This window comes from Coregonus clupeaformis, unplaced genomic scaffold (genome assembly GCF_020615455.1).
Source record: "Coregonus clupeaformis isolate EN_2021a unplaced genomic scaffold, ASM2061545v1 scaf1942, whole genome shotgun sequence".
Lineage (NCBI taxonomy): Eukaryota > Metazoa > Chordata > Actinopteri > Salmoniformes > Salmonidae > Coregonus > Coregonus clupeaformis.
The window spans coordinates 78964-95049 of record NW_025535396.1 but is presented as its reverse complement, the minus strand read 5'-3'; the positions used below and the strand labels follow the sequence as shown (position 1 = coordinate 95049).

At 46.7% G+C, this 16086-nt stretch overlaps 1 protein-coding gene across 6 annotated transcripts in view; it reads right to left on the bottom strand.

The window, feature by feature from the left end:
• Positions 1-546: 546 nt before the first annotated feature.
• Positions 547-16086, bottom strand: part of LOC121532543 (nucleosome-remodeling factor subunit BPTF-like) — a 47936-nt gene continuing 32396 nt past the window's right edge. For 4 of the 6 annotated variants that reach the window (XM_045218976.1, XM_045218978.1, XM_045218980.1 and 1 more), the window contains 16 exons: positions 16030-16069; positions 15721-15947; positions 15317-15460; positions 12787-12917; positions 12355-12430; positions 11926-12148; positions 11319-11544; positions 10383-10963; positions 9794-9876; positions 8456-8681; positions 8028-8323; positions 7136-7309; positions 6163-6355; positions 5708-5792; positions 4523-4709; positions 547-2969 (listed from right to left, as the gene is read on the bottom strand). In XM_045218976.1, the coding sequence (XP_045074911.1) occupies positions 2933-2969; positions 4523-4709; positions 5708-5792; positions 6163-6355; positions 7136-7309; positions 8028-8323; positions 8456-8681; positions 9794-9876; positions 10383-10963; positions 11319-11544; positions 11926-12148; positions 12355-12430; positions 12787-12917; positions 15317-15460; positions 15721-15947; positions 16030-16069 (2929 nt within the window). In that variant the 3' untranslated portion in view covers positions 547-2932. Of the gene's footprint in view, positions 2970-3007; positions 3956-4522; positions 4710-5707; positions 5793-6162; positions 6356-7135; positions 7310-8027; positions 8324-8455; positions 8682-9793; positions 9877-10382; positions 10964-11318; positions 11545-11925; positions 12149-12354; positions 12431-12786; positions 12918-15316; positions 15461-15720; positions 15948-16029; positions 16070-16086 lie in introns of those variants that run through there. The other 2 variants (XM_045218977.1, XM_045218979.1) reach the window with 2 other exon arrangements.

The window sequence follows — 16086 nt, the reverse complement described above, 5'->3', positions numbered from 1 at the left end:
TAACTAATGAAACAAATACACCCAAAAAAATTTGGGGGTGGAGTTTTCCTTTGATGACAGAGGTGAATTGTGTTCAACACTCCTTTGTACAGGGGAAATACAATGTGTGTGTGTGGGCGGGAGATACCCAAAGCATAAGTGCTGCCCTCAGACTTCATCCCCTGCTCTGGTCTGTAGAAGTTGTCTCTAGGCACAGATCTAGGATCAGCTAACCCTCCCTGAATGTTTTACCTTTTGTGGACCCCAGGAAGAGTAGATGCTGCTTTCGCGGCGGCTAATGGGGATCCTAATAAATACCAAAATACCTTAAACATTACAGGGGGAAATGCAGGAAGCTGACTCTAGATCAGTGTCTGAGGCAACTTAATCCAACTCCACTGTGGAAATAGATGAAAAAGGTACAAACATCTTAGTATTCATTACATTATACATTCCAGACCATGTGACTTGGCAGGATAAACATGTCCGGACAAAACTCCTGGCCCTTAAACACAAATTAAATACAACATAAGTACACAAAATCAAAGATGACAGCACATTGGACAATTGATGTCAAAAACATGACTTTATTATCTAGGATGAAATGTCCTATCAAGTACAAAAAAGGATCTCTTAAGAGTTGCCACAATCTGTTAAAAACATATAGTATTTTCCCCCAGTTATGTTTCCTCTTACATTTACAAAAAAACGAAATATTTTCAGCGATATGAATAAATAAAATCAGATAGTGATGAAGTTATTAAGAGATGTATAGAACTGGTTGGTTCTTTTTTTTTTTACTCTTCAAAAAGAGTCAACATTCCTCACCCCGTTTTAAATCAATATGCACACAATATGCAGCACTTTTATCATAAAGGGCAATTTTACCTAAATGTAGAGTTCACTTTGACAAAAGATAGAGAATATCTATTGAATGTACAGGTAGGCTTAGTTGCTGGTTAAAATGGTCAAAAATAAAAGTCCTAATGCTAAAAAAATCTCTAAACATCTCTTTGTATATTGACAGCCATATTATACAATATGAAATAGAAATGGTGGACGATGCATGTAAGAATAGAAACTGGAGTGCATCGTTTGAAATGCAAACAGGTCATTGAATAGGACTGACAAACAGGCTTCGGTCACCTCATCTCTCAACTCAGTCCACCTCCGAAAAAGTTGTTGGCACTTCAAACCAGGTTTTCGGTTATTGTCATTTAAATTCAGGAAGTAAACTAAAATTCCAATGAAAATGGGAATTTAAGTTCACTTCCAAAATTGAAACGAAATTGACCCCAACCCCTCTTCAAACCGAAGGCTTTCCCCCCCTACTCTTAAGTCGATCTTCAAGAGATATTAACTAAGAGCACCAGTGACAACTCCAAAAATGTTCTCCCCTCAACAAACAGTACTGCCACGACACAATTATTACAGATTAGAAAAGAGTTCCAAATATGATAAAAATGCCCAAGAGTTCCTAAAAAATTCTTCATACAAACCCCAACTTAGTATAAAGATTCCTCAACGAAGGTTGACGTTCTGATTTACTGTTCTAGACCACAACATGGTTTACTTGATGCAGTGGAAAACTCAAAATGATTTGACTTAATCCTTCATAGGGGGCCTATGAATTGAGAGATGCATGTGATCAAACCTTCTTCACAAAACATTGGGGGAGAGAGGGGGGATTGCGGTATGGATGGTCAGTACACTTAGGTTAAATATGCCCTTTAACGGTTTTCACATTCTCCAAGTCCATCCTCAGCTATTATCCTGTGGAAGGACTTGGAGAGCATTTCTTGTTTTCATCGGATGAATGTCTTCAATTAAAAATGTTGGAGAAGCCTCTACATGGCGAGAAACAGAGCTTGTTTTCTCAATGTCGGTTGTTGTTTCATATACACCAATATTCCCGTCTTAGGTGGTCACATAAAGAGAAAGGTAAACGGAGGTTCAACGTCTGAAAAAACAAGGTTTTACAAACAGGATAGCATTTCCACAGTGAGACATTACATAGAAATGGTAACTTGGACTCTCTATGGCCTGTTTGGAGGTCCGGGCACATTCATCTTCAAGGTGACACCAAGTGGGTTCACGATGATCCAGGATCAGCTCCTTCCGAACACAAGCAGCCAGACAGGTGTGTGTGTGCTATTTAGACCCATTTCGAATGAGGAATCGTGAGATGAGGAAGCAGAGACAGCTAGAAAGTGTCAGTGGTTGTCATCCCAAATGGCACCCTATTCCCTTTATAGTGCACTACTTTTGAACCAGGGCCCATCTGGCTCTGGTCAAAGGTAGTGCACTACATAGGGAATAGGTTAACATTTGGGACATACACAGTACGAAATGGGAGTTGACCCCCAGGGAAGGAAGAATAGCTTATACAAAAGAGATGTGAGATTAGTTACAGAATAAACAACTTGAAAAGAGTCTACTGCTGCCTTGTTTCGTACTGCCCTCGAACGGCCAATTAGCTTATTGACTTCAGGGAGGTTCTCTCCCTCCATCCCTCCATTTCGTCCACCAGATCGGAAGTGCTTTGAAAGGTAAGTAACCAGGATGTGACCTGAAAGTCTGAGCCTCCCTCCCCCCGTTTGTTGGGGATGTGGTATCTCCCATCATGAACACTAAGGGTTTGGATAATGGAACCTTCCACTGCCAGGCTCTTCTCTTTCCACAGCCATAGAGGTGGTTGAGGAGCGGTGAGGGCTCATCCGGTTTGGCACAAATGCCGTTCGGCCTGAAGCACGCGTCGGCTACGATCTTCGAGGAGTGTGTGCTGCTTTTAAAACAGGGGGTGTGACTCCCACTCCCAAGTCCGACAGGTGTGGTGTGTGTGTGGACAGGTAAGAAGCAGCCTGGCTTCCCCATTGGAGTACGAGTGTTCAGGGGGAACCACATTGGCAGCCATTTTGACAGTTAGCTTTAGAAGGGGTGCTGACTGTGTATTCTAAGAGGCTGTGGACTGCAGTTTGTTGTTATGAGACCTACAGAATGCAGAGAGAAGGGGAAACAGTTGATGTGATCGATTGATATGTTTTTTTTTTTATTAAAAGCTTGACAAATGACAAAATATGCACAAGGGAATACAAACAACACTTATTGGATGCCAGTGGGGTCAGACGTCTGAGCAGAGAGAGCAGCCATGTTGGTGTAACGTTAGTTTAATGTTCTATATGGCTTGTATATACAGTGAGAACATACCATGTAAACCGTGGGACAGTCGAGTTCACCAGAAATGAACTGAAAAGCTACACAAAAAACTCTGACCTATATCTTACCATTATTTTTATTTTGAACATATAATACTCCTTCACAAAAGGATATAATATGCACATAAAACAATAACATTATACATTTATAAACCAGATAAAAGACTAATTGATAAATGTTGTTAATCTTTTTAAAATGGCAAGCTAAGAGGAGGTACAATCGTTGCACGTCATCAATACAATAAACTTACTCTGTAAATTAAATGATAGGTTATCTGCACATGTGGAACTGAGTTGAATACAACATTACGTGGTGAGAAAAGTGTCAACATTTTAGAAAAATCGAATCACAACGATGAGGTTGCCGACTAACCTTTCCGATACTTGATATTGTGCCACACACGTCACCAGATTGAGAGATAAACAGAAATGAACTCGACTCCCATCGAATATCTGTCGTCTGTGAAATGAATGTAAAAAAAAACTAACAAATGCTTTCCCTTGATTGCTGTTTGTGACCAACATGGCTGCCATTATCAAATGGAGAAATGTTTTTAAAGTGTCTTTCCTTCTAAAAATACCAAAAAAACACACCTACGGTGTGGTTTATACTGTAAATGTACTTTCTTACAAATAGTTTGATGCTGTTTTAAATAAATAAAAACAGCAAGGTCCAGGATAGGCTAATGTTATTTTTTTAGAGTGACCCCGGCACCCAGCTCAGATTCCAGCTATAAAGGCCAGACTTATGACATCACAATCTGTAAGAGAGGGAGAGAGAATGGATGGCATAAACACATGCAGGTGGAAGCACATGACCATTAGCACACAAACACGCAATGCAGGGGAGGGGAGGAGGTATAGATGCAAAACGACGTGCAAAAGACAGGAGCATGGATTGGACATTGCTACTACACAGCTCTAAAGTGAATGCCAATAGAAAGTTGGCGCCACACAACAGACCACAGACAGATCTGTGTGGAAGGGCTGGTGTCTGATGGTTCGGTGGCATCTAAGGCCCTTCAAGTTTGCCCCCAATGGCAGCTGCAACAGAGACTAAAGCACTGCAAACGCAACACAAACTCAAAACATCAAACTCCACAGAATCATCCTAAAGTTGGGGAATGTCTAGAAGGGGTGGAGAGAGTGACAAAAAAAGCGGGAGGGATAAGAGAACAGCACAAAGATGAGGCGAGGACGGAGGAGGAGTGCAGGCGGATATGATGAAGACGAAGATGGGGAAAGAAGAGAGAAAAGGTGGGATGAGCGCAGAGTCCAAAGGTCGGAAGTTGACTGACAAGGCCAAGGGAGAGAGTCGGCGATCTTACCTGCTGGCTTTGAACCCTTTGAGCTTCTGGACGAAGAAGTTCTCGAGGACCTCGGCGCACTGGTAGAACGGCGAGTCGCTGGGGTTGTAGTAGCGGCAGTTGTCGAAGACTTTGGTCATGTCCGCCACAAACTCCGTCAGCTTGATGTAGTAGCGCTTCTGCAACCGGTCCTCCATCGTAGAAAGGTCTAGAAAGAAGGGAGGAAGACAAGAACAACAGAACATGAATCACTCGGAATCAGCAAGTTGATTCTTCTCCAACATCTCACATAGTTGCTTCAAAAGTAATTGCAGTTTATGTGGTGTAAATGTTTTGATAGATATTCAAGTATGCGTCTAAAAGCGCAATACATCACTTGTACATCTACTTGACAGTCAAAGATCCTAGCTCAACGCCAGATTCAAACCTCAATCTCTGGCTTGGCCCATTCAAATTGAATCACGCGGGATGTGACCGAGAGGCCGACCCATCGATTCTGGCAACATGCTGTCAACTGTTATGAAAGTTGCCTTTGAAAGAAGTTGAAAGTTGTCTCTCAATTATCACGATACTTAGCGAGGTAAGCTAGCAACAAACCTGTTCCTTCATACTTCCCCCTCACAGGATAGCGGTGGTTTTCTCCCGTGTCGCTCCCCGGGGCTCCAATTTAAACAAACATATCCGATCCTTAACCTCCCCTCACCCCCACCCAGTAGGCAGGCCGACCACGTGCACATATCAAAGAGGCCCTTCTTCTCCGTCATCAGACTTCATCTACAAACCCCAAACTTACGCCGTCTGGACCGCCGTGGCCAGACTTGGCTTTTTTTTCTGCAGGGCGAAAAGGCTTATTTTTTGCGGCCGGTGGACTACAGTTTCCAGGCCCAGGTCGAATGCACCGTCGTTTAGAAGGGGGCTACTGTAATGTCCAAGTGTAGAAGCCTCTGGGGTTTTTCCGCCAGCTCATTAACGGTTTGTTTGTGTGGTCGCAATGTTGACGCAAGTTCGCCTTTTACATGGGCAGTTTGATCTGAGTTGGAGGCCTTTCCTCTCGAGCAGGGCGATGGGGTGTGTGTTTGGGTGTGTAACAACCTTGTGATGACTATTCCACTAATGACAACAGCACCTCTTTTTACAGTGTTGAACAGTGCACACAGGATGAATGAAGGAACGAATGCAAACAGACAGAACTCTCTCCCAACTCACCCATTGGTTCCTTAATGACGCCGTAGTAGTCTGGGGCGTCGTTCGGGTCCACCGGCTCCAGGAACGGCCACGCCATTTTGTGAGCCTGAGAGAGGCAGGGAGAGAGAGGGAGAAAGAGAGAGGAGACACTTGAGAGACGTGGAGCAAAAAAACTAAGGATAACAAAGAGAGGTTGAAAATGGCATTGGGAGCAGCTGGCTCAACACAGATGTGCTCTGGCTACGTCCGTGCCATGCGGACACAGAGGAGGAGGGGAAGAAGAGAGAAAAAAACGGAGGAGAGAAGGAAGAGGAGGGTGGAAAAACTCCTGTAGCCAGGGCAGTTGTCCAAGTGCCGCCCAGGGGACCAGCGTACAGATCAGATAAGAGATGAGAACAGAGGAGGGCTTTGTTTCGTACCGTCCCGACGTTCCGCTAGGTAGAGAGGGAACGAGGGTGAAGGGAGGGGTGACATACCTGTAAGGAGCGCAGGATTCTCCTTAACCCCTCGTTATCCTTGTCGGTGAGCGGCGTGAGCACTGTCATGGCGTCCTCCGTGGACTGGCACTGCGGACACACGTACTGGTCGATGTGGTTGGCCTCGCTCTGCAGGATGCCCACGCAGCGGCCGTGGTACCAGTTCTGGCAGCGGTCGCAGCCGATGTAGAACCTGAGTGGGGCCGAGGAGGAGGGTGGCAGAGGTGAGAAGGGTTAAGGTGGTATGGTTAACTGGGTCATGTTCATTGTGCCTGATGAACACGACCCTGGTTTCTGTTCCAAGTCTGATCGGAGAAATAGATTCTGGCGTGTCCGAATACCCATAGTTGCGTTTCTAAATAGTAGGCATTTTGGCTATGCGAAAATAATATGTTTTATAGTAAGGAACATTTCAGAAAATGTGTATGCTTTAAAAGCCAGGATGTCATACTAATTTCTGGTTTTCATCTAGTTAAATTCGCCCCACACTATTGAGGGAGAGAATAGTCTTTCGAGACCCACGTGTTTGACAAGAGCTGCTAATCAGAATAGGGGATGTGCTCTACCAAAATGAACAAATTAAGAGAATCAACGCAATTGTGCATTAGATGATGCATTCTCAGTATGGATGAGCCTAGTATGCTGATATTTGTTGCTTACTGAACATGTTTTTAGTAAACAGTACATTCTAAATAGCATGTAGTACGATTAGTACCCAGTATGTTGTTTTAGTAAGTAGTAGGCAAGACAGATTTCGGACACGGCCAGTCTTTACATAAGGAATTCAAGCTCTGTTACATAGAACAACCTTCAACCCTAGACATCAAAGGAAATAGAAAACAACACAAAGTATAACTGAAACGAAATATCAAAAGCTCAACAGATATCACCATCTAATAGATAATATTGTACGTTTTCGCCACTGAGGACCCAAACACAAAACACACACACACTCATTCTCCTATGCACTTACTGTGCTTCGTCGTAGGGTGTTCGGCAGATGCAGTAGAGTTCCTCTGTCTTGCCCTCCTGGGCCCGCTTGCACTCGCTGCAGATGTAGTCGTCCATCTTCTTGGCCTCCTTCTCTGTGATGCCCACACACTCGCCGTGGTACCAGTTGCTGCACAGGTCACAGCCAATGTAGAACCTGGGAGAACACAGGATGTGAAAGAATGCCAAATCACTATGGGGTCAAATGAGGTCATTGTAACCACCATGGTTTCAGGTAGGTTTGTAAGGAAAGACATTGATTGCTAATTTGTCAGTGTTTCAACTTCCTGGATGACAGCATGATAGTCAGGAAGCAAAACAATGCAGAGTCCTCTACGGGGTCAAAACAAAACAGACCACCATACGACCATGGTTTCAGGTGCGTTTGTTAGGAATGTACCGATTGCCATTTGTGTGTTGCCATAGTGTTTCAACTTCCTGGTTGATGGCATTTCAGGAAGTTAAAAAATGGAGAGTCACACCGCAATAGTTTCAGGTGAAAGTGGGTGAAATTTCAATTTCAGGTGAAATTGATCTTCACTTCTGTTAATGTTTTAGCTTCCTCGTAAATGGTTAACAGTCTACATTTTGACTGTCTCTTCAGAGAGGCATTGGAGGTAGCTTAGTATATATTTAACGTGTTTGGACTACATTAAGGCTCTTCATAAGGACTTCAGACAAGGGTCATGTTTGCGGTAGATAAACGTGGGATACGTCCCAAATGGCACCATATTCCCTAGTGCACTACCTTTGACTAGAGCCCAATGGGCACCCTAATTTCTGTATAGTGTACTGCTTTTGACCAGGGCCCTGGTTCAAAAGTAGTCCACTACATAGGGAATAGGGTGCCATTTAAAACACAGCTCGTCTCTTACTTGGACTCGTCGTAGGGCGTTTTGCAGACACAGTAGAGCCTGATTTCCTTCTTGCTGTCTCTAGAGGTAGTGGTGGAGATCATCTTCTTCTTCTTCTTGGCGTTAGCCGTCGACGCTGCGTCCCTCTCCTCCTCCCGCTTCCGCTTGTGGGCGGAGGCCGCCGAGGTGAGTTGGGAGGTGTGTGTGAGGGCGTGCTGGGCGTGATGCGTGTGTGCGGCGGCGGCCGCCTGGTGGGAGGCGGCCTGGGCCCTTTCCTTGTCCCGTCGCAGCTTGGCGAGGTCCCTCCTCAGCTCGTCCTGTGGAAGGAGATCAGGGTAGAGAGTGAGATAGAAAGTGTGTGTTTGTTGGACATCTGTGTGCAGCTCTGCTACCATGTGTCCATGGTGAGTACAGTATGTTCATGGGAGAATGTCGCGTGTGTGTCTGACCTGCGTCTCCAGCTGCAGCTCCTTGTCCAGCAGGGCTCTCTTCTTGAGGATCTCGGCCTTGAGCGTCTCCTTGTGCCGGCAGAGCAGCGACGACAACTTGGTGGCGTTGGCCTTGGTCCTCTTCTGCTCGCCCGCTTCCTCCTTCTTCCTCTTCTTCACCGCCTGCTTCTCGTCCTTGTCCATCTTGTCCAGGATGAACTTCATCACCTGGTTGCACACAATCATCCTGGGTGGAGGGGATAGAGTCAACATGTCATAGGCCTTATAGAACATTATAAAGCTTATATATGCTTATAACAAGTTTAGCTTATACTGCCAGGGGAGGGGGTGAGATGTAACATATTATATAAAGGCTCATACATGCTTATAGCCATTTATAAAGATGTATACCACCAGGAACACAATCATCCTGAGGTGAGGGGTGGATGGGATTTAAAAACATTTGTATTTAGGTGACAATGTTCAGTCTTCATTTCAGTTTTCCCATCAACGTAACAGGAGAGTTAGCTATGAAGCTCATTTTCATCCATAGTACAGTGAAGGAATTTTAAGGACATTTAAAGTGAATAGATTTATGGGAGTAATTCTAATAATCAAATATGAATTGACTTGAAGGAAATTGAATGTATAATGTTTCCATACATCATAAACATCATTAACCTTTCCATCACCCGTTCGTTACCTCACACTACGAGACAAAACACTGTAAGCCAATCGGTAGCCATGTCACAAGGTCACGTGTGACAGCTGTCAAGAGTGTTTTTGTTCCCCGTGTTTATTTAGAGGTGGGGCCGGAGAAAGATGGAAAGATAGACTAGCAATAGGAAGCCACTGCTCTCTCACACACACACACAAGCTGGGGAGATCAAGGTCAACCATGGTTCCCAGACTGTGCACACTGACGTGACTGACCACAAAAGAGAGAGATGGAGGGAGGGAGACAAGACCCCCCCCCCCACCCCCAAAAAAGAGAACGAGACTCACGGTTGTGTCCCAAATGGCACCGTATTCCCTATGTAGTGCACTACTTTGACCTACCCTATGGGCCCTGGTCAAAAGTGGTGCACTACATAGGGAATAGGGTGCCATTTGGGACACAACCACAGTGCCCTGGCTTGCCCTGCTCCAGTACTGTAGGTCTGGTTTAAACCCAGTGAGGAGGACACAACACATGGTCTGTCTGTGGTAACCTTTCCCATGACCCAGACACGTTAAATATAACCCCTGGCTTTCTCCACAGGGAGGGAGAGGATGACACCTCCACACACACACACACGGCGGGTCAACACAAGGTCTGATCGTCATGGCAACAGCGTTAGCTAGGTCCTAGTCCCTCACCTCTGGTTCTCCTCTCTCTCGGCGGGGGAGATGGGCTTCTTCTGCTTGAGGTGCTCGATCACCGCGTTCTGCTTCATCACCACCTGTCACAGAGGAGACAGAGGGGTCAGAGGTCAACTCAGGCCTCACACGGGGTTACGTTCCAAATGGCACCCTATCCCCTATATAGTGCACTACTTTTGACCCGGGCCCATAGGGCTCTGGTCAAAAGTAGTGCACTATATAGGGAATAGGGTGCCATTTCAGAAGTACCCATATGTGCATGCACTACAGTAGGGGCGCACGCAATCCACAAACGTGCTCGCACACATGCACATCATACATATACCATACACACAGAAGTAGCATCTAAAATAGACAAAGACAGTGGGACAGCTTGGAAAATAAACCACAGTCGTGGGAGCAGGCTGTTTGAGAGGACTGTTTATGTACTGATGTCAGAGAGAGACGGGACCTACTATACTGTTACACTAACTGTGTCTGGCTGGCTGCCTGAACACACAACCCACACCTCCCCATCATCCAAACTTACAGACAGGCGCACACATACATGTAAGTCCACGTTTCTGATATTAACCCCCGCCCGCACCTGTTTCTGGATGATGTCGCTCTGGCTGGCCGCCGTCAGCGCCTGCTCCCGCTTGGCCTCGGCCACCAGCCTCTTCTTCTGCTGCTGCTGCTCCCTCAGCTGCTGGATCCTCTGGAGCTGCTCCTGCACGCTGGCCGTCTGGATGGTCACCACGTTCTGGATCGGACCTCCAGGCTGGGCTCCACCGACCCCGGGTTGCTGGATCTGGATAGGCAGCTGGAGCTTGATCTGCTGGGGGAGAGAGCCTCCGGAGGTCCCCTGTTGGGCCTGGAGCTGAGCCAGGACCTGGACCTGTTGCTGGAGGCCCGGGACGGTGATGAGCTGGTGGGGAGAGCCCTGGAGCTGGAGGGTCTGCTGGGGCCGGCCCGTGGGGGTGCCGGGGGGGTGTTTGAGGGACTTGACCTGGAGAGGGGTGGGGGATTGGATGGGCATGTGGGCCTGAGTCTGGGAGGGGAGTTGGCCCTGGGGGGTGGCGGATGGGGGGATGCTGGTGGCCAGGGCGGCGCCGGCCTGGATGGGCGCTACCGCCTGCTGGGCGGGCTGGGCAGGGGTCTTGGTGGTCTGGCCCTGGATGGTGGGGGCTGAAGGGAGGAGAGGAGAGAAAGAGGATGGGCAGACCTTTAGAAGACACACAGGCTACGGATAATGTAATGAGTGTTTGTGACAATCCAGTGTCGTATTGTAATAGCAAAACAATGATCTGCGAGTGTGTGTGTGACTGCTGGTAGGCTACATAACCTTTGGGTACTGGGTCCTGTTCAGTGGGCACAAAACCGGACCAAACACTTTTGACATACTACCGTAACCTCTCACTGTCTGTTACAAAACATTTCCCCCTTTTGTGTCTACTGAACACAGCCCTGGAGTGGATGATGGCGACTGTGTGTGTAAGTAGCTGTGTCAATAATACACACTATTATTAGCTCTTTTGACTACCTGTGGAGGTGGGGGTAGCGGCGGGGGCCACGGGGGTGAAGAGGAAGCGTTGGACCTGGCCGTTGGGCATGGCCGCCTGCATGAGCTGCTGACCGGGCCCGGGGATGACCGTGACCCCCTGGGGGATGACCTGCAGCTGGCCTGTGGCCTTGCCCTGGCCCTGGATCATCACCGTCAGGCCCTGGGCCCCGCCGCCCGGCCGCTCTACTGCCTGGGTCTGCTGCTTCTGATTGGGGGAGAGAGAGAGGAGGGATGATGCTTTTGGAGGTAGTTTAGAAGTACAACTGTAGCCTGGTCCCTGATCTGTTTGTCATGCCATATAGCAACAACTTAGGAGTTGGCTAGATAAACTGATCTGCGACCAGGCAAGAGTGCACTACTCTTTAAAAAAACAAACAGACCATGTCGAAACTAGCACATATAGATATACTAACAGGGACATGAAACTGAGTTATTCCGATATTTCCAGTTGAGTAGGACTAAAATCAAAACATAATTGTTTTAAAAGGTGCAGAATTACGGTGCACTAGGTGGACAGAGCAGAAGCCTATTGTCACACTGTTGCCTGACATCAGTAGAAGGGTTATTATGGGGTAACTGATGTTACCTGGGTGAGCTGGGTGAGTTGTGCCAGGGTGAGTTTGACCTGGCCCTGGCCCTGTGCTGTGCCCGCTGCTGGGGCGTCTGGGCCGTGTTGGGCTGGCCCGGGGTGTTGGGGGCACTGCCCACCCTCTGCCCGGCTACAGTGGTGACGGGGCTGGCACCCGAGATGGCCGTGGACACTGCCTGCCCGCGGATGATCTGGGTCACCACCTGCTGGCCCGCCTGACCTGGAGGAGGAACACACACACGTAAGTGGACGCACACACAAGTACAGACACACACAGGCAGACAGACAGACAGAGTCAGAACTTGCATGAACACAGAAGTTAGTGAAATAGGTGATTGTAACTGGCCTATCAAGCTAAAATGAAGTAGGCAAATACAAATAGCCTACCTTGCTGCACCATGAGGGGGGTTCGGAGGATGGTCTTACCCATGGCGCCTGTCTGATGGATGGGGGTGCGGATCACGGTCATCCCCGGACGGATCTGGCCTCCAGCGGTGAGCACCTAGAAACACAGCCAAGTTCAGCAACACAGGGACTTTCCCTTATACCATAGGGACTACAGTGACTCCAGTGAAGTGTTGCTGTTAACAGTTCATGGGGCATTTTTCAATAACGTGTCGATCACGTGTTACTGCTTATGACCTGTTTTAGAGGGCTGTGGGGAGAAGACGTGACAAGGGGGCAGGGTGGATGTTGGTAAGGAAGGGAAGGATTAGGGTGAGATAGGGGGAATTTGAAGATCTAGGCGGGTTCATGTAAAGCAATTTGTGACAACTGATGACGTAAATAGGGCTTTCTAATTAGATGTGATTGATTGACTGATAGATAGATAGGGAAAGATGGTCCATGGGGTGTTACCTGCTGTGGTGAGCCAGGCATGCCCGGCCTGATGTTGATGGTTGTGGTGCGAGGCTGGAACGAGGCGAAGGTCTGGGCGCCGCCAGCTTGGCTTGAGGGAATGATGCCCAGCACCTGCTTCTGAATCATACCTGGGGAGAGGAGAGGACCTATTGCTGTGAACCACACATACAGGATTGATATTTATCTAATACTCTGCATTGTTAAAAAAGGACCTGTAAGTAAGCATTTCACTGTTAGTCTACACCTGTTGTTTACAAAGCATGTGCCAAATACCATTTTTTTCATTTTTCGATTTGATTTATATCACCATAACATTAGCATTATGGAGATGATCAATATTCTGAATATTCAATATTCATGAATACCTGTGTGTTATTCTGACTTTTGATGATCAAATGCTTCACATTTAAAGACAGAAATGAATCCACAAACAATTCCCCAACATTCGTTAAAAGACGATAACGCTACTCTAGTTATTCACTTTTATCTTTTGGAAATGAAGAAAGCTGAAATGTCCCCTCAAGGCTACCAGTTTCAGTTGATCAGGTATATAAACAAACTATCCATTGTGCACAGTTCATGATGTATCAATACGTCACTCAATAAATTACTTGTGGATTTGTTCCTTTCAAGTTGCAACCCTCTCTGATCTTGACCACAGTAAATATTAACCCAGCAAGTAAACAACATCAAAACAATCTTCAAACGGGGTATGTTGGTTTGAATCCATCACGTATGACCAGCTCATAAATTATGTATGACTTTTCCTTGAATTCATACGTTTTTATTTACCTCCGACAAAGCGAGTGTTTCATATTTGTTACTTTGGCTGTGTGCCAATTCTTTTGAGCTCACGTGGACACAGGACGGCAACCAAACTGAAAACGTATTTCCTCAAAAGATCTGAAATTGTTGTCCTCTTTTACATCACCCTCTCCTCACTGTGTTTTTTTGGGTGCCTTTTTTCTGACCACAAAACCGATCAGGTAAAGCTATAAATCAATGGTTTCCCTCTTCAAATAGTGGAGGTTAAACCAGCTACAGTAGAAGACTGGGGAGTTTCAGTTCTGGCACCGACATCAAACGGCCACTTCATAAGAGTAGCTGTTTGGAGAGTTGGTGAGCTAGCGAGTAAGCGACACAGAAAGAAGGAGGGGGGTAGAAATCCCTCCATCCTCCACCTCTCTATAGCGGGTTACCTGTCTGATGAACCAGACCTCAACGTAAACTTGTTATCCTGCTCAACTTCCTTAGCATGCTCCAAAACAAACAGGCACTGAAACAGTCACGCTGGAAAAATACACTACTGTTCCTTAATACCAGCTCTCTCTCTCCTCCCTGGTCTCTGGATGAAACATGGGTGTCACTAGACAGGAGCGCTGTTTGTTTGTGGAGTCATTTAGCCTATCCGTGGATGTGTCTTCTGTGTGTGTGTGTGTGAGTGAGAGAGCGTGTGTGTTGGTGTGTGTGTGTATATATATCAAGGAGTGTAGCCAAGGGCATGACCATCCTTTTATATGGATAATTAGAAACAGGAAAGATATTGTGAAATATGGGAGGCAAAAACGGGTTCAGAACAAGGTCATGTTTTTGCATTGTTTGAGTTTTAGTATTGGCCAGTAATAATGATGAAAAATGCTAAGCCTTATTGTAGTAAGACAACGTTTCGGCACAGATACGTCTACAAGCATATCTTCGATATCTGACCTTTTTAGACACTAGAAAAACTACCTCACCTACAATCACTCACACACTAACAACCAAGTATTAGTCCAAGTCAGTCATCGTGAAGCATCAATTGGAATTTCAATAAATTGCCGTTTGGCTGAATAAACAAATTAAGGATTGTGCCTTTAACGCTGTTGTACACTCGTCATCAACCCACTGTTAAAGGGAAACGGGACTCAAACGGGACAGCAGAGCTAAAAATATGAACCATCACCTCATCGGATGGTCAATATTGACATCTAAATTAGCTACGTACTACTTCAAAAGACGGTCTGGCTAAGTTCTTAGACTACACAGTCTACCGTTCTGTCCCACCTAAAATAACAACGTTCTATTAGACTACCATGCCGACAGGGCACAACTAGACATGATGTGCATGTGCCACTCCAGACTGAGCCACTGACTCACAAGTTGGCGCGTGGCGGGGCACCGCAATGGGGTTGGCATTGAGTGGGCACCGCACCACTAGCCTGGTCAAGAGGACAGACCTTACCACAGTGTTGTGCCACAACAGGTGTGTGAGACAGTGCTTCTGTCAATAGTGGTAAGTTAGGTTAGTGGTTGGAGAAGATGGCAGTTGGTAGAGAAACATTTCCTTTCAGTCATCCATCCTTGTCATCATGGAAAAAAGGGAGGAATGAAGGATGCATTTGTACAGCATTTAAAACAGGACCTCTCTCTTTCTTGTTTAATTTAACCTTATTTTACCAGGTTGTCCCATTGAAGTCAAAATATCTATTTTTCAAGCAAACCGGTCTCTCACTGTGCCTCAGGTGTGGGCACAGGGGAGTTACTGTACCTCCTTGAGTGGTTGGCACGTTGACAGTGACAATCTTGCTGTTGGCAGGCAGCGGCAGCTTGGCGGTGAGCACCTTGCCCCCCATGGACGTGCCCGTGATCTGGAAAGTCTGTCCGGCCGACGTGGCCACTGTACCCGGCGAGGCTACAGGGAAATATGCAAATGAGGCTCCACCCGAGAGTCAAAGATCAACCGCTGCTAAACAAGCACAGCTGCTAACGGTGACTCAAACAGATTTAGTCTGTTAGGGGTTGATTCATACACAAACACTATTACTTTCTATTTGCAAGGATTCCCTACTAAGTAAAAAAACAAAATCAGAACACATCTGAAAGAGATTCAATGAGGTTATTCTCTTTACCAATCTACTGGCTTGTGAACAAAGAAAAGGACCTATGACATACCTCCACTGGGCTGCCCCTGCTTGACCCAGGAAGCAAACGACTGCTGGAAGTTCTTGTTCTGCTGGAAGGTCACGGGGGTGCCCATCTTGGTGGCCAGTACCACTTTGGTTCCGGGGGTGGCCTGGCCCGACAGGGTCACTACCTTGGGGGTGGAGGCAGGGGGTGGCTGGGCTCCCCGTGGTGGTGACTGTGGTAGAGCCAGCGCCCGTTTTCTGGTCCAGGCGCTTCTAGAACAAGAGAAACCGTGAAATAATCCGGAAAACACAACAAAACATGCCTATTTTTCACACAGCTAGTGGTCCTACTCACCTTGGCCTGTTCCGCCGCCTGGGCTTTCTCCTTCTCAACCCTGTGAAGACAGAAAGA